The sequence below is a fragment of the Ictidomys tridecemlineatus genome, chromosome 6 (assembly GCF_052094955.1).
Source record: "Ictidomys tridecemlineatus isolate mIctTri1 chromosome 6, mIctTri1.hap1, whole genome shotgun sequence".
NCBI classification, from domain to species: domain Eukaryota; kingdom Metazoa; phylum Chordata; class Mammalia; order Rodentia; family Sciuridae; genus Ictidomys; species Ictidomys tridecemlineatus.
The window spans coordinates 89,623,658-89,650,790 of record NC_135482.1 but is presented as its reverse complement, the minus strand read 5'-3'; the positions used below and the strand labels follow the sequence as shown (position 1 = coordinate 89,650,790).

The window sequence follows — 27,133 nt, the reverse complement described above, 5'->3', positions numbered from 1 at the left end:
ACTGTATGTAGAGCTGAAAATGTTGTCTACTGTGCTGTTCTGAATGAATATGTTAACAAAATATTAATAGTGAGGTTGCTCTCCTTTGGGAAAATTCAGCTTGTCAAGTGCATTTTCAAGCATGCTACCCAAAACTAAACTCCAGCAGTGATGAGACACATGGAAATGAGGTGACACTTAATGCTTCCTAGTTACTGAGGTTCCAAGTCTTTTGGTTCCATTTATTAATACAGTTAATCTTCTGGTAGCCACATCAGACTCAATATGTTCACTTATAATGAATTTACACGGAAATGAAACAACTGGATTTTTTTCAATAGGAATTATTAATAGATTTTTCTTCTTCATAGTATAATAAGTAGTCATTTCTCTGTAATCTATGGAAGACTGATAATGTATCCCAACTAAATTGCACTTTTTTACTTCTAGTTCATAAATCAAATTTGTGGACATTTTTGGAATCTGTTTTGTCTTTCATAGTATTAATTAGTTATTCTCCCTAGACCTGTCATCAGTTCTGTGTTTGTAAAATCTCATATGAGTTATTCGCAACATATTAAGAAGTGTGTTTTTTTCACAAATAGGCAAAGTAATGTCCTATTAATATAATAACTCATGCTGTGTCTTTGAATTGATAAGATTTTGTTCAGAAAATGCTCCAGAATAGAACTGACATATATTTTGTGTTGTGATTCCATGTCTTTGTCTCTTTTTCTTTCTCTCCTTTTCTTCTTCTCTCCTTTCTCCTCTATTTTCTTCCTCTCTTTTGTCTTGTTTCAGATAATGTTAAGTTGTAGTTCAGTTAGATAATAAAGCAGTGTTGAGTTCGTCTTACCTTTGAGCATTCACTCAATGCAAATTGTGGCTTGGGTCACAGGATAACCAGACTCTTGAGAACTCTTTATGTGAGAACAACCAGATTTTTTTTCCATTTCCTCTTCACAGAAAGAGTGGTAATTTGATAACGTACTTGTGCCTTTTCAATTTTAATAAACAGTGAATCTTGTCATCTACAGCAATATACAGATGATATTATTGAAGAAATTAAAAATATATGCAGTGTTCTTGGGTGCGTGGAAACCAAACAAATTACAGATGCAGTGAACAAACTAAATCTAATTCTTCAAGGAAAACCAAAGGTAAATATATCCATTTGTTACACAGTAACTACATTAAACCAGAGCTCAGTAATTAATTAAGGAAAGCAATAGACTTTTGACTTGATAACTATATATCTGGATGTGTTTACATGTGTATTTGTATGTGTGTGCATGCACATGGTATATATCTATCATTTGGGAATAACTGCAGCTTGTTATTGTTTCGCCAAATAGATTTAATTAAATTAAAAGAAAATTTCTTACACCTTTAAAGTTTGTAATCATCTCATAACTTCCAAGTGAAACTGAAATCAGTCCTACCTAGATAAACATAACATTTCACATGCACATGTTTATATAGGGTATTGATGCCTCTCACAACCATTAGTGTGTGCCCTTATAAGTGCCCATGCTCGTGTATTCAAGCACATAATTAGAAAAGAAGGTATCAGCTTCTCAGTTATCTTTTACGGAATTTGTAGTGCATAATGCTACTATGAATTATGAGTGGATTTTTCTGAATACCACATTCTGTGTTGATTTTCTGGTTTAAGGGGGTTTAAAAATGGGCATTGCGTGGTTTTTCTAAATCCCAGAAATAAAGGGAGAATTATTAGTGTGACTATTACCAAAGAAAAACATGAAATCTGGTTACAATGCATCCAAAATTATTACTTTAACATAAAATAAAACAGAAATTGATAATTATAATAATAATAATAATAATTATTATTATTATTATTATTATTTAGTCCTCTTTTATCCTCAGAAAATATGTCTAAGATCCCCAGGGTATGCCTGAAACCATAAATAGTACCAAACCCTATATATACTGTTTTCTTCTATACAGATATATCTATAATATTAAAAGTGTAGTTTATAAATTAGTCACAGTAACAGACTAAGAGCAATAAAAATAAAATAGAATAATTTTAATAACACACTATAATAAAATTGACAGCATTACTCCTCTTGCACTTTGGAGCTACTGTTAAGGAAAGAAAGTATTTCTTGAATGCTACAACTGCACTGCTGTGACATTCAATCTGATAACCCCAATGACTACCAAATGACTACTGGGCAGGTAGTATATACAGTGTAGATATATTGGAAAAAGGGATCATTAAAGGCCTAGTTGGGAAAGTGTGGACAAAAAGAGATTTCTTTGCTCTACTTAGAGTGGTGCATAATTTAAAAGATAAATTATTTGTTTGGGGGCTTTCCATTTAATATTTTCAGAAGGTGATTGACCAAGGTAACAAATCTCACAGAGTAAAATTACAGTTAAGGGGGAATCATGGTAATTTATACTTGATAGTGCATTTCAATATATAAAATGACTTCACATATACATTAATTTTTATTTCAACTAATCCTCAAGCAATGCCATTAAGTTGGCATTGTAATGTTTATTTTATTGTCAAAATCTGATGTTCATAGTGTTGTGTACAGGGGACTAATACATGACAAAACAGAGATTGGGACACAGGTCTATATACACGTTCTTAACACAGGTGATACTTCTTGAGAGTGTGTACCTTCCTTATCTGCATAAAAGGAACAACAGAGATTATACTTTCTTCAAATACGTCAGCCTCGAAATTTCCAAATGGTTGACTTAAGCTGTACATAATTATATTTTCACCAAATGTTTAAATTATTGTGCTTACTGCTTATATTCTCAAATAGGGAAATGACTGTCTACATCTTATGTTAATCAGGACTTGTTTTATGTGATAGAACAGTGAAAACAAATTTAGAAATTGAATAAATTACTTATATTATCTGAACAGTGTCAATGGTATTCTGGGAAGCAATAGAGGCATATCACCAAATAAAACGAAGATAAACATTGATTAAAAACTGAAAGCACAGAGCATCTGTGAAATCCAATCATAAATAATATCATCAATAAATTTCAAAATTCAGTTCTAAGGCAGATTTTCCTTCATGGGTAAACACCTACTGTTTAACTTTCTAATTATTATAAAAGGAAATGAAATAATTACACAGTCTCTAAATGGTTTGCATGTGTAGATATTAAGGTCTATAGTCTTCACAAATGATAACAACATAAAAAATCTGATGTGATCAAATTTAATTTGACCATATTTTTCTATTTTGTGTTAGAGTAAAAAAAAGTATTCCATAGTGTTAAAAAGCATACCACCAGTATGTTTTGAAAACAAATGTTTCAATTAACTTAAAAATGTGAAAATTATTTGATGCTAAAGAAGAGCCTTCTAATAAATGAAGTTAGATCAGGATACCAAGGTAGTAAGAACAAACTTTCAACAAGTAATTAGTTTCTTGTAGATTAAAACATTTTTGAGACATTCTAAGTACCTAAAGCTAATAATAAGATATGGTGAGCTTAGGCTAATGCAAACACGGTTTGAATTCAAGATCTATCCATTTCTAGCTCACTGTACTTTGGAAAATTAAATGCACTTCTCTGAGTTTCAGTTTTCTCTATTTCTAAATAAAATAATCAGAATTTCTTGTGAATAGAGGAATTAACAAAGGGCCCAGATGATTGTGCTACTTTACTAAGAGTCATTACTATTTCTGGAGTGGTGAGAAGAGTACTGGTGGCCGGTTTTTAGAATCATCCTCATGAGGTCAACATGATGTCCACAATTCCCTCAGCACATGTTAGCTCCCCATCATCTCACCGACTTATGACAAGTATGAACCTTTGCCATTGGAAGGGAGCAGATCTAGGAATGTGAACATGTGTAACCGCTTCAGTCAAGACTATTTGAATCTTTTCCATTCAAACGTCCAGCACTTGGTGAATCAGTAGAAACAAGTAACAGATCAACGAATGAAGAAAATATAATTTTAGTATGCAACGCTTTAAACAATACTGTTAGTTCCTAGGTATAAAAGGCATCATCTTCAAAATACTCATTTTCTGTGAAAATTTTCATTTTTATCCTATTAAGGAATTTCAGAAAATGAGTGTTTTGAAGATGATACCAAGTGCTGGACATTTGAATTGAAAAGATCTAAATAGTCTTAACTGAAGGGAAAACTCCTTAAAAGGATAAAAATGAAATTTTTTCAGAAATATCAAACTTTCAATGTAGTGGAAGCCAAAAGAAGACTTCATGTAGAAATCGATTATTTCTATGAAAGCCGTGCACAATTAGAATACCCAAGAGGAGTTCACCTTTGCATTTCATCAACCTATGTATTTAAAACCATTGAATCTTGCATAAGTTTTCTGTGCAATTTAACTCATTATATAAAATTTTGTGGTATTTTTATAAGACTGAAATGATTTCCATGCATAGAAATGAATAAAAGAGTTAACAATTATGAGTTTTATTTAGTATATATAGTGGTCAAAATAGATAGTTCAATAACCATTACCACCCAAAAGAGAACATTTTTATTTTTAGCAGAATTTAAAAGTTCATTTATTCTACATCATCTACAGTCATACTTTTTGTCCATCTCTTTTTCCATTCTATCTTAATTGTGAGTCCACCTATTTAAGAATGTTGGCACAAATATTAAGTACATTTTGCAGAATTTGTGCAGTAACCAACTTTAGTTAACAATGCCAAAACAATTCAAACTATCCTCCCACCACAAAACTAAGATTAAAGAAATACTGAGAACTCCAGGTCTACTGCCAACAAACTCTGAAATTTGAGAAGTTTTCTTTTTTCTTGGCTGCAGTTTTGGTCAACTTGCAAGAGACTATTTCCTGCTATACAGGGAAGTAATTAGTTTTTTATTAAATGCAAGCTTTGCCAAGTTGAAGAATTATGTCACAAATGCATTTATGCTGTATTCCATGCTCCCACATAGCACTGGAAACAAATTTCTATCCTTCAAATAATATTCTAGAAGTTCACCTAATGTATTTCCATTAAATACTCACACACAAAAAAAGTGAACCACAAAAATGAAAAATATGTTCTTTCACATTGTGGTGTAGGTGGATGTCATGGTGATTTTATAATGCAAGTCTGTATTTCTGAAGAAATTGGATTCTAGTTAAGCCAGGTTAACATCTTTAATAGTCTCACCCACGTGGATGGAGTGAATACCTTACGTGAAGTTTTTAAGATCAGTGGTTGATGCTATATACAGATGAGATATTTTACCTAATAGAAAAGCTTCTTAGTAGGTTCATATAATGATGCTTTTAAGGGAAAGTTTTCTATAAATTTAATTATGTTTTTAAATGACAGAAATGTTTGCTCTTTACTGGAATACTGTAGCAAGTTCTTTATATGTTTCTTAATTAATTGGATTTCCTTTAAAACAAACTTTAAAATTTTACTTAAAAAGTGTTTAGGGCCAGGCATGGTAGAATGTATCTAAAGTCCCAGCTACTCAAGATAGAGGAGCTAAGGAGTACAAGGTCAGCCTAGGCAACATAGTGAGACCGTGTGTGTGTGTGTGTGTGTGTGTGTGTGTGTGTGTGTGTGTGTGTGTGTGAATGTGTGTATTAAATTCTTAAATATCCTGTGTCAAAATTTAACCTTATTAGAAAATTGAATTTTCTTTTGGGCTGAAGTTTTAATTTTAGTGACTCTACTAACAACCCTGTACAATTTTCATGATAATAAAGTTATAACCAGAAAATCCTAATCCTAAGTAATTGGAGTATAAATGAATAAATAAATAAATGCCATCATGCTAATGGAAATGAACATGATAACAAAGAAAATGAGCATAAATAACAATGAAAATAATCAAAAGTGAAACATTAGATTGTTAGGTTTTTTAAAGCTTTGATTCAAGATGTACTATCTTTCTCTAGTGTTTGACGGTTAGCTGTTTTTTTTTTAATACCCTAAAATTAAAGAAAGAAATGAAACTATACAGTGATTCTACATAACTTGATCTACTTCATTAGAGTCCTCTTTTTGGCACTAACCAAAGTTTACATTAGAATATCTGCTAATAATAAGAGAGACAACACATAATAGAACTGGAAATGCATTATGTAAAACAATTAGTGTCATGGAAGGAAGACTGAACTTAAACAATATATGTAGAATAATTCTAATAATAATGAAAATAACTAAACCTATTCTAGCAATTTATTTTATTAAAAATCAAATAACACACTTTTTATTAAAGTATTCAGAAATCTTTCTTTTTTCATATAATTTAGAATCTTTCTTTAATAAGCAAGATGGATATATGATGCCAAGAAATATTTTATCTTTTTCTCATTCCAGAGATATTTTATTGTTTAGATTTTGGCTATTATAGGTTTGATTACTTTGTAAATTTGTCATCTGAATAACAAGTATGTTTTTGGACCCTTTTTTTCAGAGTTTTCATCATGATTCACAGACTTCTGTAAAAGGTAAGACATACATATACTCACATATTTTAAAAAGAAAGAAAAAGATTCACTTATAGAACTTCAAATATTTTTTTTCAATGTTTAATCCAAATGCTGTAGTAACTATGCCCTAACTATGTGAAATACTTTGTGAGGGGAAGAAATACTTTACTAAAACCCTTTCACTAATGGAAGTGATAATTCTTCAAGGGAAAAGAAATTCACATTATTTTAACTTTCATCCTGATATATTTTAATAAGGAAGAAAAGAGATATATTAAAGTTAAACGAATATTAAAAACTTCCTGATAGTCATTCTAAGACACTGCAAAATTTTACTATTAATTATACTTTGATGTAACAAAGATGAGAAAATTGCAGATCTCCAAAGTCACTAGTTTCAAATTTAAATTCAAACTCTACTTGAAAGACCAGATAAAAGGATTAGGTTATGGAATAATCAGTATTCACCAAAGTTCCAGGACTATATTATTGGAAAATACAAGAGGACAGTTTCTAGAGAAATGGTGGGTGTGTGTGATGTAGAGCAGGGTCCAACTTTCAAATCAGGCAGAAATGGTTTTGCATCCCAATTCTGCCACTTCTTAACTCTGTGACCCCAGAGTAAACCTTTTGATCCTCAGTTGTCTTAGTACACATAAAAGATACGATGATCATACTTTATTGCAGGGTGTGGCCAGGGCTGGTCTTGTTTGCACAGGCAGATGGGTTTTGGCACAGGAACACCCCACGCATTTTTAAAGAGACTGATTGACAGATGTTCAGTTAGTAACCTTGGATGCAGAGATAACTCCAAGTTGCCTCCACATCCTTACTCTTTTCAGTAAAAAGTTGTGTACAGAGGATATCCTCTTTTTTCTAACTCCCACCCTTAAAAGAAGACAGTAGATTATATTTGAGGAACTCCCCCACCTCTCTCATAGAAAGTAGTGCACCAGCAGAGGGTATGGAGAAAAAAAAATGAGTGACTGGAAAGGCCCCTGTTCTACTTATTCATAAATTCCATCCCACCAGAGAGGAATAGATGGGATGAACACTCCATCACAATATTACCAGCATAGAGTCTAAGGAGTAGTGTGTGGGGTGGACAAGCTGGAGGAAGGTCAATATGGAACTGGCCTCACTTTCTTTCTGCTAGGAATGCTGTAATGAACTTTCTTCCCCTCATATTCCTCAGAGAAATAAATATAAAATATAAAGAAATAAATATAAAATATAAAATTCCAAAAAAATGTACAGCAATTTGCATAGAGATTTATCTCCTATGATAAATTATGACAGATTCTAATTACTCTATTTAATTGCATATACATTGTCATTGCTTCTTTATTTCATGGTGCTATAATTCTTTTCCAGGAGTATCTCAGTTGTGATGTGCATTATTTCACCATATTTCTCCACCAAGCCCAGGGATTGTGTCCTTAATACATTTTGATGATATTATTTAAAGTATATTCTTCATTCAGAGCTCTGGAAAGTAGTGCAATGCATATGCACACATCTCTTAAACAACTCAAAGAAGCAAATAAGAACTAGCTTTCTACACACACACACACACACACACGTATACACACACACAAATAGAATTTGAGTAATTATCCAAATGATTAAGGATCCCCAAAGTATGTGCTAGGACTTGAATTAATAATATTTCTAACCCAGCTCTATGATTCTTTTTAGATAGATAATCATTAGCACATATGCACAAGATTGGGAATTATTGACAAGAAGTTTGTGCTTCCTGCTTCTGTACAATTTGGGGACTGGGAGAAAAGATGTTTCTGTACATTTTTAATTCTTTGACTCCTATGGTCCAGGAAAATCCCTGTTAGTTAGCCTCCTAACTTGTTAGGCTTGTTTTAATACTGTTCTATGCTATTTTACTGTTCCGCTTCATTATTGTTGTTGATAATTTTTCAAATCAATTTAATTGGAGTTTTTTTTTTAAATTGGGACTCTGCTCGTCCCTCCCACCCCAGGCTGTTTCAACAAAGGGCACAATATAAGAAATGCAGTAAACAAGTAAAATTTTGTCTCTCTTATAAACTTTGTACAAATTTATGAATAACTAAGTGAATAATAGCAGGTGTTGAACAATAAAGCATGGAGAGAGCCCTGAGGGGCAAGAAGAAGCTCCATGTAGAAGCTGGCCTCTTTCCTGAAGTACTACATCACGTGCCCCAGCACAGGTGCAGAGCTGACTACTAAAGGAAAAGCTAGCTCTTTGTACCATTGTTTTCTCAAAGCAACTAGAAACCAAAAAGCAACATATTTCAAAAACAACTTAAGAGGAAGTTGCATGTGTTTAAACAAACAACTGGGCCAGGTGACTTGGTCCAGCATATTTTAGAATTACAGAAGATCTTCAGAACATCATTTCTAATGATCTTTCTGATGATGTGCCTACTTGTCCTCTCAACATCTCCACAGCCTACCAAGAGAAAACTCATAGCCCAAACACGTAGTCATTTTTCTTCATTCATGACAAATCTCTTTCAGTAATAATCAATAAATGTTTTAAATAGCTAATGGTAAAATTCAAGAGAGGCTTTGATTTTGAAGAGATTTAGTAAGCATCACAATTCCTTCATTTTGAGCTTGTTTCAAATCCCAGTCACGTGGTATCATCATTCTCTTTTAACACCAGCACACTGTCATGCTAGTTAATAATAAACAACATAGCATAATCAAACTTGTTATGATTAATTCTCTAGATAGCATTTATATATGTAGAAAACATTTCTTGTCTGAAAATAATTCTAAAGTGAGTAGAAGGTGACTAGAAGACCATGTTTGCAAAATGTCTACTGCTGAAAGTAAGAAAGACTATTGATAGCTAAGCTACTAGCACCTAAGCCAGACTGCATTCAGAGACACAGATGGCTAATTGGCTCCTGTTGGTAAAGGTCATTTTAATTAAATTTTACTTAAACTTTATCATAAGGAATTTCAAAGTCATGATTGATAGCTTATGATAAATATAACCCTCACAGATGTCCTGATCTTTACCTTTTTCTCCCCTAGGCTTTATAGAGAAAGTGACAACTGAACTATCCACATCCATCTACCAGCTTATTGATGTCTACTGTCACAGCTTTTATGCTGATTTTCAGCCTGTAAATGCACCTGGAAGCATTTCCAGTGTAAGTCCTGGACTCCATTCCCATCTCAGCTTCACAGTCTATGCGGTACACAACATTCCTGAGGCATGGATGGGCAGGTGAGTGGTGGCAGGTTTTCCCACAAAAGGGGTAATTAGTTTTTACACATCTTCTAATTAGAGCAAAATTTATCTTGTTCTCATTTGCAGGAGCAAGTATTTCATACAAATTTAGAAATTAACTGGCATAAACTTATCTTTATTGGTAAAAGTACATTTTAAAAGTTCCAATTCTCAGTGGTCATTTATTTCCCCACTTCTTCCAATCTCCTCCATATTAAAAAGAATTGCTGTTGTCAATAATCATTGTGGAAATAGAAAATACTCATCCTATTAGATGGCTACCATAAAATTGTCTTTATAGTATTTGGATTTAAATGACTTATGTTGAGAGAGAGAGAGAGAGAGAGAGAGAGAGAGAGAAAGAGAGAGAGAGAGAGAGAGAGTGTTAGTTTACAAATAGAAAAAGAAAACACTCTGATTCTCATCAAGTTATTGAGTGGTAGATATTTTGTAAGATTAATACCTTGACGTAGTGAAAATTAGCCAAGAATTACTTGAATTGCAATAAAAGAAACCACAATTATGCATAAATAACTCTGGATATTAGGTTGAATCTATGACGTAGTATTCTCTTAAAATAATTAGAGTAAAATAGCATAATACATTTGAATTTCTTATGACTACCCATATAGAAGAATACTGATTAAATTAAAGTTGATATTAGAATACTAATTTGTTGGTGAAAATATTATACGTAATGCATTTGGGATCTCAAAAAAACTGAAAGGAATAATTTTAGTAATGATAAATAATTTTGCTGGTATGACATTTTTTGCAAATAAATAAACTTTGAAAATGCTTACAGAGTCAATTTAAGGAAAAATATTACCTATGTAAATAAAAACCTACACACACATACACACACACACACACACACACACACACACACACACACACACCCATTTCTTCCAAATTCATGGAATGGTACTTTTATACATTTTTCTCTTTCCTAATTTTATGATGAATTTTAAAGAGCTGATATATAATATTATACATTGCGACTCTAACAAAGTATTTCTTATAATTTTCTAGCCACCAAAATATATCCCTTAATTTTAATTCAAATGTAAAATCTCTAGATAAATATAGGTAAAGCTATATGTATAGAGCAAGTACTGTGTGTAATTATATAAATAGAGGAGAATACATGTAATATAAGTTTATACAATATATAAATATTCACATATATATATATAAACATCAAATGCATCTATAGATTTAAAACACATTGTGTGTTTGTATAAATATAATACATCTATCAAACTTGCCTTTTTCATTTTTCTCTACATTAGACCTATATGGAGAAAGAAAATATTTAGACCATTTTTAACATAGTTACATAGAGGTGGTATGTGTGTGTATACATAAATTATAGATACCAAATAATATTTTTTCTACAAAAGTATCTATAATCAATTAATAAATGAGAATTTTGATAGAAGAAGCAAATTTATCCCATTCATTCATTAGAAGAACAAATTACACAACCAGGTCTGGAATAGGAGGAAATAAACCACTGGTCTTCTTCTCTTAGGGAGTCCATGGTCCAGTCACCTTAGAAATTCTGACAGAAGAGGTTCCAGTAAGATGTTTTTCATAGTGACAAATTATAATTTTATTGTAGGTTTGTTAGTGTCCTATCAGTTGCTACATAACAAATTACCCCCAATTTAGCGGATTAGTCCAATAAACACTGACTAGCTGACATTTCGAGGGTCAAGAATGTGGGGAGCAACTTAAGTTGATGGGTCTGGCTCAAGATCTTGTGTGTTACAGTCAAACTGTCCACTGAGATCAAGGTCATCTCAAGCTTCACTGGGACAGAAGAATCGACTCCCAAGATCACTTGCTTGGTTGTTGGCACTCCTCAGTTCCTCAGGGTGTGTAGGTTTGAAAACTTGGATTCCCTTCCACTGAGTTGTCTCTTGAGTTTCCCCAAGACAGAGCAATCATTTATATACCAGAGCAAATGATCCAGTAGGGAAAGAGAGAGTTCATGAGCAAGGGGCACAGAGAGAGAAGAAGCCATCTTCTGTAACCTCATCTTGGCACCAAAACTTCTCATATTGATACTGTGAGAAGGGATGATACCAGGCTTTTTAATACCAGGAGGAGGGATCATTAGAGATCATCCTGAAGTCAGGCTACCACACTAGAAAGAAGCAACAAAGAAGGAACTAAGCCAGAAGTATCTCCAGAAGCATAAGTATTAACAAATTAGGGCACAAAAATAATAAAATAGCAATTGCCTCTCTGACTTTAGTCATTAAGACTAGATTTAATGGCAGTGGTTGAAACTAATTTATTAACGTTCAGAATTCCAAAATAAAAAAGTTGATGGATTTAAAATTGCATTATGATCTACTCCATGACCCGCTATCAGTGAAGGCTCCATGCAAGTTATCAAAGATAAATGAGAATGCATCTTACTTATCATAAGTTGATTAAACAATTTTTTCCATGATTTCATTATACTGATTAAGAATCCATCCATATTTAAGCTAAATCTCTCATGATACAGGAAAGAAATTCTTCTTTAGCTTTCTCCTCTTTATGATTGAAAGTGACTTTATCTTACTCCATGATGATATATATGTATCATCATGGAGTAATATATATATATATATAATATATATTATATATAGCATCATGCTTATTATCTTCATAATTGCATACTATTAGTTCCTTCTCCTCTGTCACCTTTTATAAAATTCATGTGACAAGGCACATCTGTGTGTACAACCGTATTTGATAATCCAAAACATTTCCTAGGTTATTATAGATGCTCAAAAAAGATCTGTTGAAAACAGTTTGTTTTATCTAAACAAACTCCCTTGAAAAGAAGAACAAGTTGGCCTTGGTTTGTGAAATGGCCACCTGGGTCCTGGAAAGCAAGAATACTTAGGCTGCAATGTTATTTCAGAGGACAGAGGACAGGAATATAAGATGAAGAAGTGATGACTGTAAAGAAAGAAGACACTCAGAGAGCAAATAAGATATTTTAGTAGAGATATAAACTTAGGGTTTGAGGACTTGGGGACCAACATCTATAAAATTGAGTCTATAGCAATTAATGGAAGTGGAAAATAGGTTGGTTAGCAACTGTAAAAATTATCATTAGTAATAATTAATAAGGTAGAATCACATTGTATGAAGAGGTTATATTAAAAAGTCAGTGAAAATTATTTTTAAAAATCCCTTAAGCCACTCATAAAGTATAATACTATGTTATGACAAATAGAATACCATATTATAAATGCCTAATGTGTACGGTAATGCATATTATGTAATAAAGTATCTTCCTGCAAAAATGATCCGACATTTTTAATTATGAGAGACTGTGAACACATGAACAAACTAAAATTTGTTCTCTCCAAGAGAGTGTCTTCTTTATGAAGAATTAAACAGCATCTATAGACTGCTTGTCATATATCCTTTGCCATCAGAAAGCACATGTGTAGAATTATATCTTTCACTCATATTTATAAACTTGGCTCATTACATTACCATGTTAAGAAATGTATGGGAGACATATGCAATATCTCTCAATATAAATACCTTGCACTCACCAACCAAACATTGATATATAGATTAACATAATGGACTCTGAATCAAAAAGCATTATTAAATATAAAGTCACTACATGGTAGGAAATATTCAATTCACTAGAAAGATGAAACAAAGTAAAACAGTTGACAAAAATGCAAGGAAAGATTGACAGAGCTACTATAATGGTGAATGATATCAAATATTCCTCTCTCAGGAACTGATAGATTAATGAGACACATTGGGAAAAATACAGAAGAATGAGCAAATACAACTAACAAGCATGATCCAATAAATTTGTATTGTACCCTAGAGGAAATAATTTAGAAATACAAATTCCTCTCAAGCCTATATGAAACATTTATTTTAAGTGACCAAAAACAGACTTCAAATAACCTATATAATATAGATCTCATTCACTTTCTGCAGTGTGATAAGTTAAAAATCAGTAAGAAAATACAAATAAACATATTTGTAAATTCAAATATGTTTTTTAGAAAGTTTATGGACAGAAAGAAAGAAATTCTTCCTCTTCCTTTTATGCTGAGTTGGGGTATTCATGATGTTGATGTGCTAGTTCATACCACCGTCATGGCTCTCAGCAGTCCCCAACCTGGTGGTGGCCTTTCCTGCCTACAATGAGATACAGGAAACAAGTCCCTTGAATTGTCTTGCCCCCACAAAGTCTGGTGTTAGATATAAGTTCCAGTCTTCTCTTTCAGTCTCCAGGGCAAAGCCAGGAGTGGGGAACGTCCTCCATGATGCCCCTCTTTGCCTGGGGAGGGACTGGCAAGTGAGTGGCATAAATATTCCTTCCAGCTTTGATGTGGCTATTTGTGCCCTCCCATACACCTTGGGTGTAGGGGTATAGGAGCCTCTTCACTGGTTTATGGATTTCCCACAAAGGAAATTGATCAGTGTATTGTTGTACTGGTGTGGCTATGGACAGGGAAAGGTGGGCCTTGGGGTTCCTACTCTGCAATCTTGCTGATATACGCAATATAAATTCTTAAAGTAACCTGTAAAGCACACTTTATACAAGCAACCACCACTTTATCATTTGACTTTAGACTATAAAAATAATTGACCCATTTAGCAAGCTATTTCCTTTAAAGCATTCAGCTTATTGAATCAATGTTGTTTCTTTTTAGCTATAAAGCATTTTCTTTCTCCTGCTGGCTTACATATGCTGGGAAGAAGCTGTGCCAAGTGAGAAACTACAGAAATATTCCAGTCAAAAAATTATTTTTTTTCTTAGTCAACTGGAATGAAACGTAAGTTCAATCATTATCCTAGCGGGATCATTTATCTAATAAAAGTCAGCCTTTTTCTTTTTTTTTTCTTTTTGTTAGCAAAGGGAGTGATTTAAAAAAAAAAATAGATGACGCCAGTTGATGGGATTCAGTGGTGTGATAAATATGCTAGTGCTAATAGATATCTGACGGGCAATTCAAGAGATTAAAAGTCCATTTAAAAACCTAGACAAGTGTCCAATCCACACTATTGAATTGAGGGGAAAAAAGGGAAATTAGAAAAAGGAGCAGAGTTATTAATCATTCACACACTATGGGTAATAGGGATATTTGAGTCAGGGCTTGGGAAAATCCACGTATAAAAACAAATTGCCTAATGATATATGTAATCTCCATTTTCTCTCACAAACCAATTGCATATTTGCTTAAGTAATCAAGACATTTTTATAATAAACACCCATGGATTGTGCAAACTCATATGTAAGTTAGGGTGAGTAGCTCTTGTTTCCTCTTCTAGTAGAGATTTATTATGTCAAAAGGGTAAAGTACCTTCTCAAACTTTCCCTGCCTTCTTTCTCCCGAGTAGTAGAATCTCAGGGGGCTCACAGGCCTCATCCTGAGCATTTTCAAGGTTACTGCTGCTTTTCTTTCCTCTCCCACGACAGTATCCCACTGCTTTACTCCCTGTCAGTCATTTTTCTGTGATCTCTGCTGCTTCACTGGGATCAATAGTCTGCCATCTCAAATAAAAAAGTCTCCCAGCTCATTCTCCTTCAGCTCTTTCAGAAGGTCTAGCTTTCTTGGAAAATAACTTGACTCCCAGTATTATGCTTTCCCATTAAAAAATATATGTCGTGACTTCTAGAAATCAGCGGATGGTATTAGCAGCATTATCCTGCTCTGGTGTCACCACATTTCAGAGGAGACTGTGCCCTGAAACATAGTGTAAGACCTTCAGTTCTCAAGTAGCATGGTACTCACCTCCTCAACCAAATCTTTTTTGTTCTGGGACTTTTACAATCTTTATTTCTCCTATGAACTTTTTAAATTCTTTTGGCCAAAGACCTAACTTTCCATTACAACACCCTTTCTCATGTACTGAATCAGTTCTGCTTGTGAAATCCTTCAGTGGCTCTCCAAGTCTTTTAAGGTAACAGTGCTTTGGCCCCTATCTACCCTCTGTACCTTGATTCCTAGAATTAGTCTCACGCCCTGCACCAGCAACTATCCACTGACGTCTTCTGATCTTAGAAGGAACCAAGGAGTCACATCTCTACTAGGAGTCCTCCATGTAACAAGATATAGTGCTGCCACTTGCTTACCTTGAGAACACCTAATTATCTTCCACCTCCTTTATATACCCTTCTTGTACCACTAGGTAAAACTGTCTACCTTTGCTTTTGTTCCTTGGTTGGAACTCTGAACTTCTCTCTAAAGGTACTTATTGGACTTGTTTGTTTATATTTTTATTTGCTTCTACCAACTAATGCAAAGATTTTTAAAAATTTTCTTCAGTCTTCAGCAGCTAAAGCAGCAGAAGTTAGAGTAAAAATCCCATCAATATTATTGGGCAAATTCATACATTTTTGGTAACACATAACTCCTTGAAAGTGTTATTAACCAACTCAATCACTAAAATTATTCTTCTGACTTAACTAAAAGTTATTCCTGGTTATTTCCAAAAATCATATTTACTTTCAACTCAGATTCATGATATCACATAGACATTCAGGAGACAAATATAATTCTAAAGTCAATTTCATAGAAAACATCAGAATAAATTAAAAATAATTTCAAAAAATCACATATTTTTCTTATATGAAGACTGTTCAAGTGTTATTTTTCCCATGAGAGATTCTTTTGTTCCTCCAATAGAGTTAGTTATTTCAGCCTAGAATTATTTTTCATTTCATTTCCATTAAACATATTTATTTACTGTTTTGCTGGATACCTTTATATACTTCCTCAACCTGTGCTCATTTTACTATAAGTTAAAGTAGACTTCAGTGCTAGATTACAAATTTAAAGACAAAACTTTGTGGTTTAGTAGGGCTTGACATAGATTTTTGACCAGCTTATATATCCTAACCACCACAATATACTCTCAAATTATACTATCTAGTATCAATTTTACAACAAAAATATGAGGCAGGTATTGTCATTCCCATTTTATATACCATAAAATCGATGTTTATGAAATTAATTCACTTGTCCCAAGGCCCACAACTAGTAAATGGAAACACTGGCATTCAGACCCACTCCCACTCCTGGGCTGGTGTTTTACTTACTGTTTTTTACAAGTGGACACTTGGGAAGAGTAGTGCTCATATTTACAGTAACCAAAAATAATCTGAACCTCATCTCATCTCCTGCCAGCAGTCAACCCTTTATCTTCCTCTGCTTTATAGCCAAAAGCTTCCCAGGTTTTCAGTTTCTTCCCTCTGCTTTAAAAATCCATTCAATCAGGTTTTTATCACTTCTGCTTCACTAAAATCACTCATCAGACTTAGTAGTGACCTGCACAGCTAAATCCAATGCTGGTTCCTCCAGTGTCATTGTGGCCTGTCAGAGCACTATAGATCTCACGCTCCATCTTGAAGTTCACTCCACTTGGCTCACTCCAACCCCACGGGCCATTCCTTCTCCACTTCCTTTCTTCTCCCAGACCCATCATGATCTTGGTCCTTCACTCTTCTCTGTTGTATATGTTCTTACTCCCTTAGTGTTTTTTTTCCTTTAAACATAAAGCCAACAACTATCTAATCTATATCACCAACCCAGACATCAGTCACGGACTCCACACTTACCCACTCAATATATCTAAAATGAAATTGCTAGTCTTACATTCTAAACTGTTCCCCTGATTTAAACAATCAGTTCTCATTTTCATTGTCCAGGTCCAAATTTTTAGCTTAAATTGTCTTTCTCTAACCCCATGTCCAGGATATCCTACTGGCCATCCTTCTCAAAATATATCCACATTACTTCCAATTACCTCTGGTCTGGGCTACCATCAAGTCTCCTGTATGTGCCCTCAATAGTCATCTGATGATCTCCAACTCCTCTTTAACCTTTAGAGTTCTTCTCACACCACAGCTAAAACAAATCTCTTTAAAAGTATAAGTCAGCCCCTGCCATTCTTGTTTTTTTAAAAAAAAATCCCAAAATGTCATCTGTCCCATTTCACTCTGGCAAAAGTCAAAGTCCTTGCAAGAGTCAAGGATCTGTTTAGTCTGGTGTTTCCATTTTATACCTGTATTAATAGGAGAGTTCTAAACAATGAAGCTTTAGATCTCCCCCATTTTCACTATTAAAATTCACTTTGCTTCTTAGGAAAATGATATTATATATAAGAAAAATTATAATAAAAGTTTTAGTAATTACTCATTTGAAACAGTATATAGTAAGGTAAAAATATGGTTGAAATTTGAGATCCTTCTGTGTCAGTTCCTTGGATAAAATAAGCAATCTGACTCCTCTTACTGAATTGTCCCATGAAGTATTTTTCATCCTTTTTTATATAGACAAAGGATTCATTTTCTTTGTTTTTCAAGCAGACATGAAGAAGTTTTTTTTAAAAAAAAAAAAAAGATTTCCAGTGCCTGTGATATTATTCTGGCTCTTTAAAACCATACATATTCAAAAGTGAATAAATAACTATTTAGAAAGCATATATTCATTCCAGAGAAGTATTTATTTTCATTATAAAAATGAAAGTTGGCAGTAACTATGAACTATGAACTGTAACTTATCTAATTTTGGTCATTCTTAATATGAAAAGCTCACTAACAAGTGATGATACACATGAAAAAGCTCAATCTAATGGGGGAAAGAACATTCTACATTATGATAGAAATAAAGTGAAATTTCAGCTTCTATCCTACATAGAAACATGAAAATCTAATGGAAAGTCAATTATAGGTAAAAGAAAGAACATCAAGAAATTACTGTGCTTTCCATGGTATCATCAACATTTTATGTTGCATTTCAGAACATTTTTAAGCTAAGAAATATGTCCCTTTATCTGTAATAAGTATTATGAGTATGAAAGAATATAAAAGAAAGGACTTAGTTTTAGACATATAAGCATGTAATATTTTAATTTTGGGGGGAAGGGTGTACCAGGGATTGAACTCAGGGGCACTTGGCCACTGAGCCACATCCCCAGCTCTATTTTGTGCTTTATTTAGAGACAGGTTCTCACTGAGCTGCTTAGTGCCTCACTTTTTCTGAGGCTGGCTTTGAACTCACAATTCACCTGTCTCAGCCTCCCCAGCCTCTAGGATTACAGATATGAGCCACATGCCCAGCCAACATTTTTAATATTTTAATAAATATAAATTTTCCAGTTTTTAAAAATATCTTCCTCACTATAGTCTTTCCTTTATTCCTATCCCTTACTTTTCACTAGAATTGAGTTTCATCAGTCCCCCAAAAAAAGTGTATTTTTGATACAGGTGAGACTTCAGGGCACAATGGCTAATAATGGGATAAATGAATATTCTACTATTATACAACCTACCATTTGCCAAATATTGTATTATTTAATAGCTGTTTCATTTTATGGATAATGAAAAATAAAGCTTAGAAAGGTTGAATGAATATATTGTTTAAGGAGGAACATCTAATTTGTCAATAGGGCTAATTTTTGAATACACACACACACATACACACACACACACACACACACACACACACACACACATCCAAAATTTGGAATCATCCTCCCCACACACAGCTTATATATTAGTATTTCACAGTTAATATTAACTTCATGACATCATGACCTGAATTGTACACATTGTGCCCATTATTTCCATGTCAATTTCCTCTTTCTTCACTATTGCCTATCAGTCAGTTAAAATTTTCTTGCTACTTCATAATCTAAAAACTGGAATTTCCATTGGAATTTTGTTGTCCTATTCCAGTACTATGATGCCAGTCAAGTGTCAGTGGTCACTGGGCTGAATTGATTTTTCCCTTGTCCCTGAGGCTGGATGTTGCATAGGAACTGCAAAAGGGGGTCACAAAGGTTTCACTTGAAAACTGAGGAAGGCCTGCCCCTCACCGTAACTGATATATGCCTGGTCTTTTATGCACACATGCCCTTTTCTGTATACCTTTCCCTTCCTGGAATATTCTTTTCCAAATCTCCATCTCATTATAACCAGCCCACCTTCCTCTAGATCAGAAAGCCAACTCCTAGTAGGAGAAGATTTTTGATATCTGAACCCTGCATGGTGGTAGTGGGGGCAAACCTTGTCAGCACATTTTAATTGGACAATAGGATTTGGTCATCATCAGTCCTTTAATAATCACCTGCTATGCAGATAACCTGACATCAAAGTCCAATTATAAATCACAAGGCCAGTGGACTCTACTCATATTCCAGACTCCTCACACCATCAGTATCATCCAAGGCAAGCTTCTAGTCACTTTTCTTTAGTCATCTCTTCCTTGATGACTCAGATCCTCTCACTCTTCCCCTGTCTGTCAATCATTGTTCCATTTTCCCATTTAGCCCTAGAATTCTCATCTTCTGGTAAACATATTCCTCTATCTCAGCATCTGGAAAAAATATTTTTCTGTCTCTTTGCTTCATACATATATTTTGTCCTAAACATTATGCTTCTCTTGAGGCTCCTGTTAAAGAACCTTGATCACTTTTGCTCAATCAAGAGAACTCCAGAACAGAAAGAAAACCTGCTGTCTCCCTGCCCACAAGGAGGAATCCCAGGGAACAATGTCAGGTTTCTGAGCTCTTTCTTCACAGACACTCATGCCACTCACATAGTATCCCTCCAAACTGATCCATCATGTATAACCTTCTAGACACTCCCATACATATATGCATGGCTTCAACACTGAAATTCAAGTTTCCTCGCCATTAACAATTCTATTTATCCTTAGCTGGTTTTTTTCCTTTCCTTTTCTTTTCTTTTCTCTTCTTTTCTTTTCTTTTCTTTTTTCTCCATTATCTACAATCCATCAGAACCTGAGATAAGAGCACCATACCTTAACATATCCAGGGACTGCACAGGCATTACATTTCAGCAATCATCCTCCATAATCCCAGGCCTCATCATCACCAAGGACAGTCCAAATTTAAAATTAAAAACAACTTTTCTATGCTTCTGGATCTCTCTTTCAAATATTTCCTTCTGCCCTTAGGGAAAAGTTCAAATTTCTTTGCCTGGCAGGCAGAGCTCTTCAGCGTTCTGGCAAACACTTATCTTTCTAATTGTATCCTTCAAAACTTCTCTTGCCAGCTGAACTCATCTCTTGTACTCTCGGCAGTGAGCCACTCACCATAACTGATATGCCTGGTCTTTTTATGCACACATGCCCTTTTCTGTATACCTTTCCCTTCCTGGAATATTCTTTTCCAAATCTCCATCTCATTATAGCCAGCCCACCTTCTTCTTAAGAATCCTTTCAAATCATCTCCTTTTCCCAACCCTCTAAGATAAATCTAGTCATTCTTTCCTCCATGCTTCCAATAACTTGAAGGTAAATACAGAAGTTATTATAGATTTTTAAAAATTCAACTATATGTCAAAATTATAAATATAATTACCATTTATTGAGTAAAGAATTTCATTACCCTATGTCTTTTATATTTTTATTTTTATAGGATTAGAAAATTTCAAAGGATACCTCAATTCAAATAGTTAAATAATTTTGTTCCAAATCATGATATTCTAAGAAAATATTTACAAAAAAATATCATTATGACTGAACCAATTATGTTACTTCTTTTATTTTCAGGATCAATTTTCCTCTTGAAATAAAATCACTTCCAAGGGAATCCATGCTCACTATAAAACTGTTTGGAACTGACTGTGCAACCAACAATGCAGATTTACTGGCCTGGACCTGTCTTCCATTGTTTCCAAAAAAGTAAGTATATCATTTGTGATTAGTAAACCTCCCATTTCAATAAAACCTTCTTGGAAGTAAATATTTTGCAGTATATGGCATAATGAGAAAAATCAAGAGGACATTTTATTCTGAAATGAGGTAGCTCAGTATAAATCATGACCATTGAAAGCAGAACTGAAAAGCAAAACCGTAGAAATGGTTTTAGAAGCAGGCCTCATGCTCAGCTTGTCAGCCAGGTCATTTACAATGAAAAGGTATTGGCATGACAAATCTCAATTGCTTTTTCTTCTCTGAGAAGCCAATTTCTCTGAAAATAGTAATTCAAAATGACTTGGATTAATATTGTGATTTAGAAAAAATATATAACTTGTGAAATTCTGACTAAAGGAAAACTATACTATATATAACTGGTTACTAACCTTTTTTTGTTGCCAAGAAGCAATATTTGGTAACTTTAGGGTGATTTTTCCAAAAAAGTAAGCCAACTATGAGTTTAAATATTCTGTCAGAACTGATGTCATTGCAAAATTTACTGTCAATTTAACCATTCATTTTGGAATAATTAATATTTAGAATATTTTAACTAATGATTGTTACTAAGTAAAGAATATTTTAAAAATCAATTTATTTTTATACTACACCAACTTGCTTTAGAATCAAGTGGTAAAATACAGAATCCTCAAAAAATTAAAACCTAGATTGTTATGTTAATATCATTATGAAGTATGTTTATGCCATTGTTTTTTTTCAAAAAAGATTTGGCAATACAGAAATGTTATGATAATTCTTCATCATTTTTTAGTTCCCAAACCTAGTCAATTGAGAAAAATTAAAGCAAGCATGATAAATCTTTAAAATTTTCTTCTTTGGATTCATTCTAGTCAGAGAGAGAGAGAGAGAGAGAGAGAGAGAGAGAGAATGTGTGTGTATGTGTATGTGTGTGTGTGTCTTGCTCTATTATTTATTTTCCTGCTTTAGCCCATTCCTATTTCCATGTGTGTGGACCTTGAGGATGGGGAATGTATTTATCTCTGTAATGTCTATCATCTAACTTAATGCCTCATATAAACAGGCAATCAATATAGGTTTGTTTCCTGAATTGAATCAGGGAAAAAAAATCAATCCCTATAGGTGGTTTTAAATGAAATATCATTGCAAAAGTCTACAAGAAACAGTTTAGCCTTACAAAGAATATCTACTGCTGTTAGCAGACATTTCAAAAATCTGATTTGAATTTTCATTACTTTCTCACTAGGAGCAGCTATATAGGTATATAGCTATATAGGTATCCTTCCTCTCATGAGTGATTTCCTTAAGATTTCAACAACAGTATCAACAGTATTTTTAAGATCTGCCATTTTCCTAGAATAATATTTCTAGCTATTTATTGAAAAAACATTATATCCATGTTATTCTCTCCCAATGTGCAATATCAACCAATAAATATTAAATATAAAATAGATTGGAATTTTTCTTTAAAATCACTGTCAAAGCTTGTTTTAGATGGTATTGATAGTAAAAGTATAGCTTCTGTGCTTTTTTTTCATATCACTATCCAATGGTAAATTTTTCATAGGTGGGTTTGTATGAGGAACACTCTCTGGGACTAATCCTAGGAGACAATTTTGTAAGGAAAAGTAACAAAATTTGGGATGATGACACATCAGAAAATACAGTTTACTTCATAAAGTACTTCAGTAAGCAATTTGTAAATATATTTTCAATCAACTGTATCTCATGAAAAAGAACATCTACTTCTCTATTGAACTAAACAAAGAAATATGGATATTTTTGAGGCATCAGAAATCCATCATGGTGGGAATTGGGGAGAAGCATTGACTCCTACTTTGCTCATTTACAATTTACAGAGATTCTGATCCAACTTATTTGATGCAGATATTTATTTCCAGATCACGGTAAATTAGTGTCTTAATTTCATTTCCGTTCATAAAATGACCCTTACTCATAAACATTTGATATTGGATCTTTTATTATAGTGTGAATTGCCCTTAGCTAGCCATGTGGAGTTGTAATGAGCACTTACATCATTATTTTTTTCCGACATGCATATAACCTGAAAAATAGGCTTCCTGTCTCTTTGTGGTTTCCAGAAGTGAGTTTCTAAAGAATCAATAGTGATTAAACTCAGATGTGTCACTTATGGCTGCATCAATAATGTCTAAAAATAAAAATTAACTTCTATATTTTCAAACATGCAAACTCTTCTTCAATTTTATAAAAAAGGAATATCTCAAGTCCAAAGGAAAACTTGGCCAACAAAATTTTATTCTCTTCTTTGGCAGATAAGGCTTTCACCATACCTCCATTCACAGTGTCTCCACACTGCAGTGAAAGTGTTATTCTCAACCCAACAATTTTGATAAACTTAATTCCAAATTTAATTTTACAACAAATAATGTGGTAGATACTTAGCATTTCTAAATTCTGATAAAGTACTTCAACACAGAGATTCTTTGCCCTTATTAAACAAAATAGAATTTTCTAGGAAAGTTATAAAATAAATCTAAAGCTGAAGTCTCTGCAAAGGTTCTAATTTAATTGGTCATGTTTTGCCTGAGCATCAATATTTTCAAAGCTCCCAAGGTAAGTTAAAGCCTAGGAAAATTATAATTCTTTGTAGAATTTCAAAAAAAGCCTAAAATAAGTCTTAATCTGAAACAATTTCATTCCTTAGACAATTGCCTAACCCTACTATAGCTAATCTTTTCAGATGCATCTTTAAAATTAAATAACAGAAAAGACTGTCCTTCATTAATTTCTTACTGTCCTTTCTTCTGGTCCAAGAGAGACCCTCAAAACTCAATTCAAAAATATCATTTATAGATGAAGAACTCTATAATAAAAGCAGATTAAAAGTCTTTCTATAAATCACCAGGATAATAAAAACAGAGGAAACAGGATGTAGATCTGACTTCTCTCCACTTCTCTTCTTCTCTTTGCTACCTTAATTTGACTCCATTCCTGCTTTTAGATGCTTCACCCTACTCATGAGCACACTGAGAAGACCTCCCCACACTAAAGGGCTCCTGTTTAGGCTTTGCCTGGGCTCTGATCTTGGGCATGATCTTATTAAGCATCCAGAAGCATTTTATAACATCATGTATAACCTCAAGTCCTCTGGTTGTCCAGTTCTATAGTCTAGAATACCAGCCATAGATGCGTAGAGTCCTATAGCTAAAATTGATAAAGTATTTTCTTCAAATACCTTCCTTTATTGATTGAAGAAGAAGGGCCCCAGAAACCAGCCCATCTGTTCTCTTGGTATCACAAATTTGGGGTTGGGTATTCTAGTCAATAAACTTGTAACATATTTGAATTGAAAAGATCCTTAAAAATATTCCAGAAAAATATTTTTAAATATCATGCTTAGCAGTATAGTCCTTTTTCTAATGATAACATATCCAAACATTTCAAAGTGTCAGAATAATAAATATTTCATATTTGTGCTGTATAGACAGAATTTGCAGTCCCATAGTCCAGCCTAATGATCATCTTCCCATCGTCCTTCTGAAGTCCACCCTCAACCTCCAGAAGAATCCCACAGCTATATGAAAACTTGTTGGAAATCACTAATTTTGTCCAAGAAACTCCAAATATTTTCAAAGTAATAATAATAATATAAAAAAGTATGGTCATCCCCACTTGCCTGGTATTAAAAGTTCCCATAGTCATCATCTTTCTGAATCAATCAATGGTCTTATCTCCATTCCTTTAACATCTTAATTCTATTAACTATATTTCCTGTATTTTCCATTTATAAAATTTTATGGAAATTATGTTTAAAACATATTAAAAGGTGTTCAGTTACAGCTTATTACAATAAAGTAAAATAGCTAATACCAAATACAAAGAGTGCCTCAAAATGCTTTCAAATCCTTGTTTATTCTCCCCCCATGAGTGGCCATAAAGGATGGATATATATATATATATATATATGTATGTATGTATTTTTTCACAGTTTTATATATATATATATGTCATAGGTTTACATGTATATAATAATATATACTATAAATACTATATATTTGTGTGTGTATATATAAATATATATACCATGGTTTGGGCTCACAATTTGAAAGGTGAAGAGTTCAGTTCATTGTTGGCAAACTCCATAACTCTGAGCCCAAGGTGAGGCAGAATATCATGGAGAAAAGACTTGGCAAGGGACAGCAGCTCAGAACATGACACCCAGAAGGCAGAAAGAGGATTCTGCTCATCAGGGATAAAATGTAAATCCCAACATCACATTCTACAACCTAATCATTTCACCTCTGAATCTTCTTGCATTGTCTCACACATGAGCTTTTGGGGGACACCATATATCTAAACCATAACAGTTTCTCTTGGAGGGCAAGACGTCCATTCTCCCTGTGTCCTATTTCCTGATACACGTCCCTAAACACACTCCTACATCAAGTGTTCTGGCTTCATTTCTCCCCATATGCCTCAGGGTTAAGGCTAATGTGACTGTTCATTATTCCAATCCATTCAAGGACAGGAATGACAATTATTTACTATTAGATTCTTCCTCTGTAAGAACCAGTTTGGATCACTAAGATTTTCAGCAGGAAGCATGAACAGGACATATAAAGGTAACAAGACCACAAATGTAACACATTCTTCAACTTAGAGGTGAAGAAAAAAATGCAACTAATATATCACACTGTTCCTCTTGAGCTCCACCCCTGTAACTAATGAAGAGAAAAAACTTGCCATCTATGACAAAGTATTAATCAGTTCAGTAATTTTAATCATGCTTTTAAAAGTATGCAGTCTCTTTTGGATAAAAATGCTTTGTCACTCACATAGCTTGAATAAACCCTAATTCTCTTCCTGAGAAAGTGAAAAAATACACAAGATTAGCAAAGAAAGGGGGTGGGGAATAGATCCTTTGGCCTGGTGAATTCTGATATCCAAATCAAAGCCAGTTTTTAAGATGGTGGTTACCAATTACAGCTGACGTCTGCTGCTAGTGTAATTCATAATTTGGGTTCCCCAGGCTTTGCCAGGGCTTACTGGAACTTCTTGGGAAACTTGAGTTCTTGCAGACACCATCAACACATCTGAGTTTGCCCATAACTCCTGGTTGACCCCAGGTTGGATGGTCCAGTCTCAAATGCCCTATCATAGAGGACTGTTATCCCTATCATGCATGTGATCCCCTATTCCAGAACTCTCTTTCTCTCTCTGTCTCCCACACACGCACACTCACCCCCCATATCTTTATTTCTAGATCCCATCTCATCTACTTAGAAACCAAACAAGTTCCCATAAAGCTAAACTCAAGCATTTCTTCTGCCTCAAGTTCAATGGCCGTGGTACAAGTAGGTACAAAACTGGTTCAAGAAGTAGTTTTAGTCCAGGCTCTGTATCAGGGAGTGGGAAAAGGAGCCTGTCTGTCTGTGCTCAGCACCATGACAGCTCACTTGCCTTACACCCCACCCCACCCCACCTGCTTCTGAAAGCAGAAGAGAGACAAATGGACACCTTTGTCATTCTCACTCTGATTCCTCTTCTGTCTTCTGCTTCTTTGGTTCCAAATTGCCAGAAAGTGCAGAGTTTTCCTTTTGCCACCACCTCCATTCAATCTGTCTCATCCTCTTTCTTCCTCATTCTATTGACCCTTTCCTGTGGACAGAAATAATTCTTCAAATTGCTTTGGAAAAAGTATAACCTGAGGCCTCCAAGTGTGGTGTTAGCTGTGCTCCTTCCGCCTCTTGTGATCTGACACTAATCCAAAAACTCTTCCCAGGATGGACATTTGGGATAA

At 33.9% G+C, this 27,133-nt stretch overlaps 1 protein-coding gene across 1 annotated transcript in view; it reads left to right on the top strand.

The window, feature by feature from the left end:
• The window catches only part of Pik3c2g (phosphatidylinositol-4-phosphate 3-kinase catalytic subunit type 2 gamma), a 318,773-nt gene that overhangs the window by 60,523 nt on the left and 231,117 nt on the right, over positions 1-27,133 (top strand). The window contains exons 8-12 of the mRNA XM_078015186.1: positions 1,017-1,139; positions 6,405-6,438; positions 9,463-9,658; positions 14,359-14,481; positions 21,229-21,360. Coding sequence (XP_077871312.1) covers positions 1,017-1,139; positions 6,405-6,438; positions 9,463-9,658; positions 14,359-14,481; positions 21,229-21,360 — 608 coding nt within the window. The remainder of the gene's footprint in view (positions 1-1,016; positions 1,140-6,404; positions 6,439-9,462; positions 9,659-14,358; positions 14,482-21,228; positions 21,361-27,133) is intronic.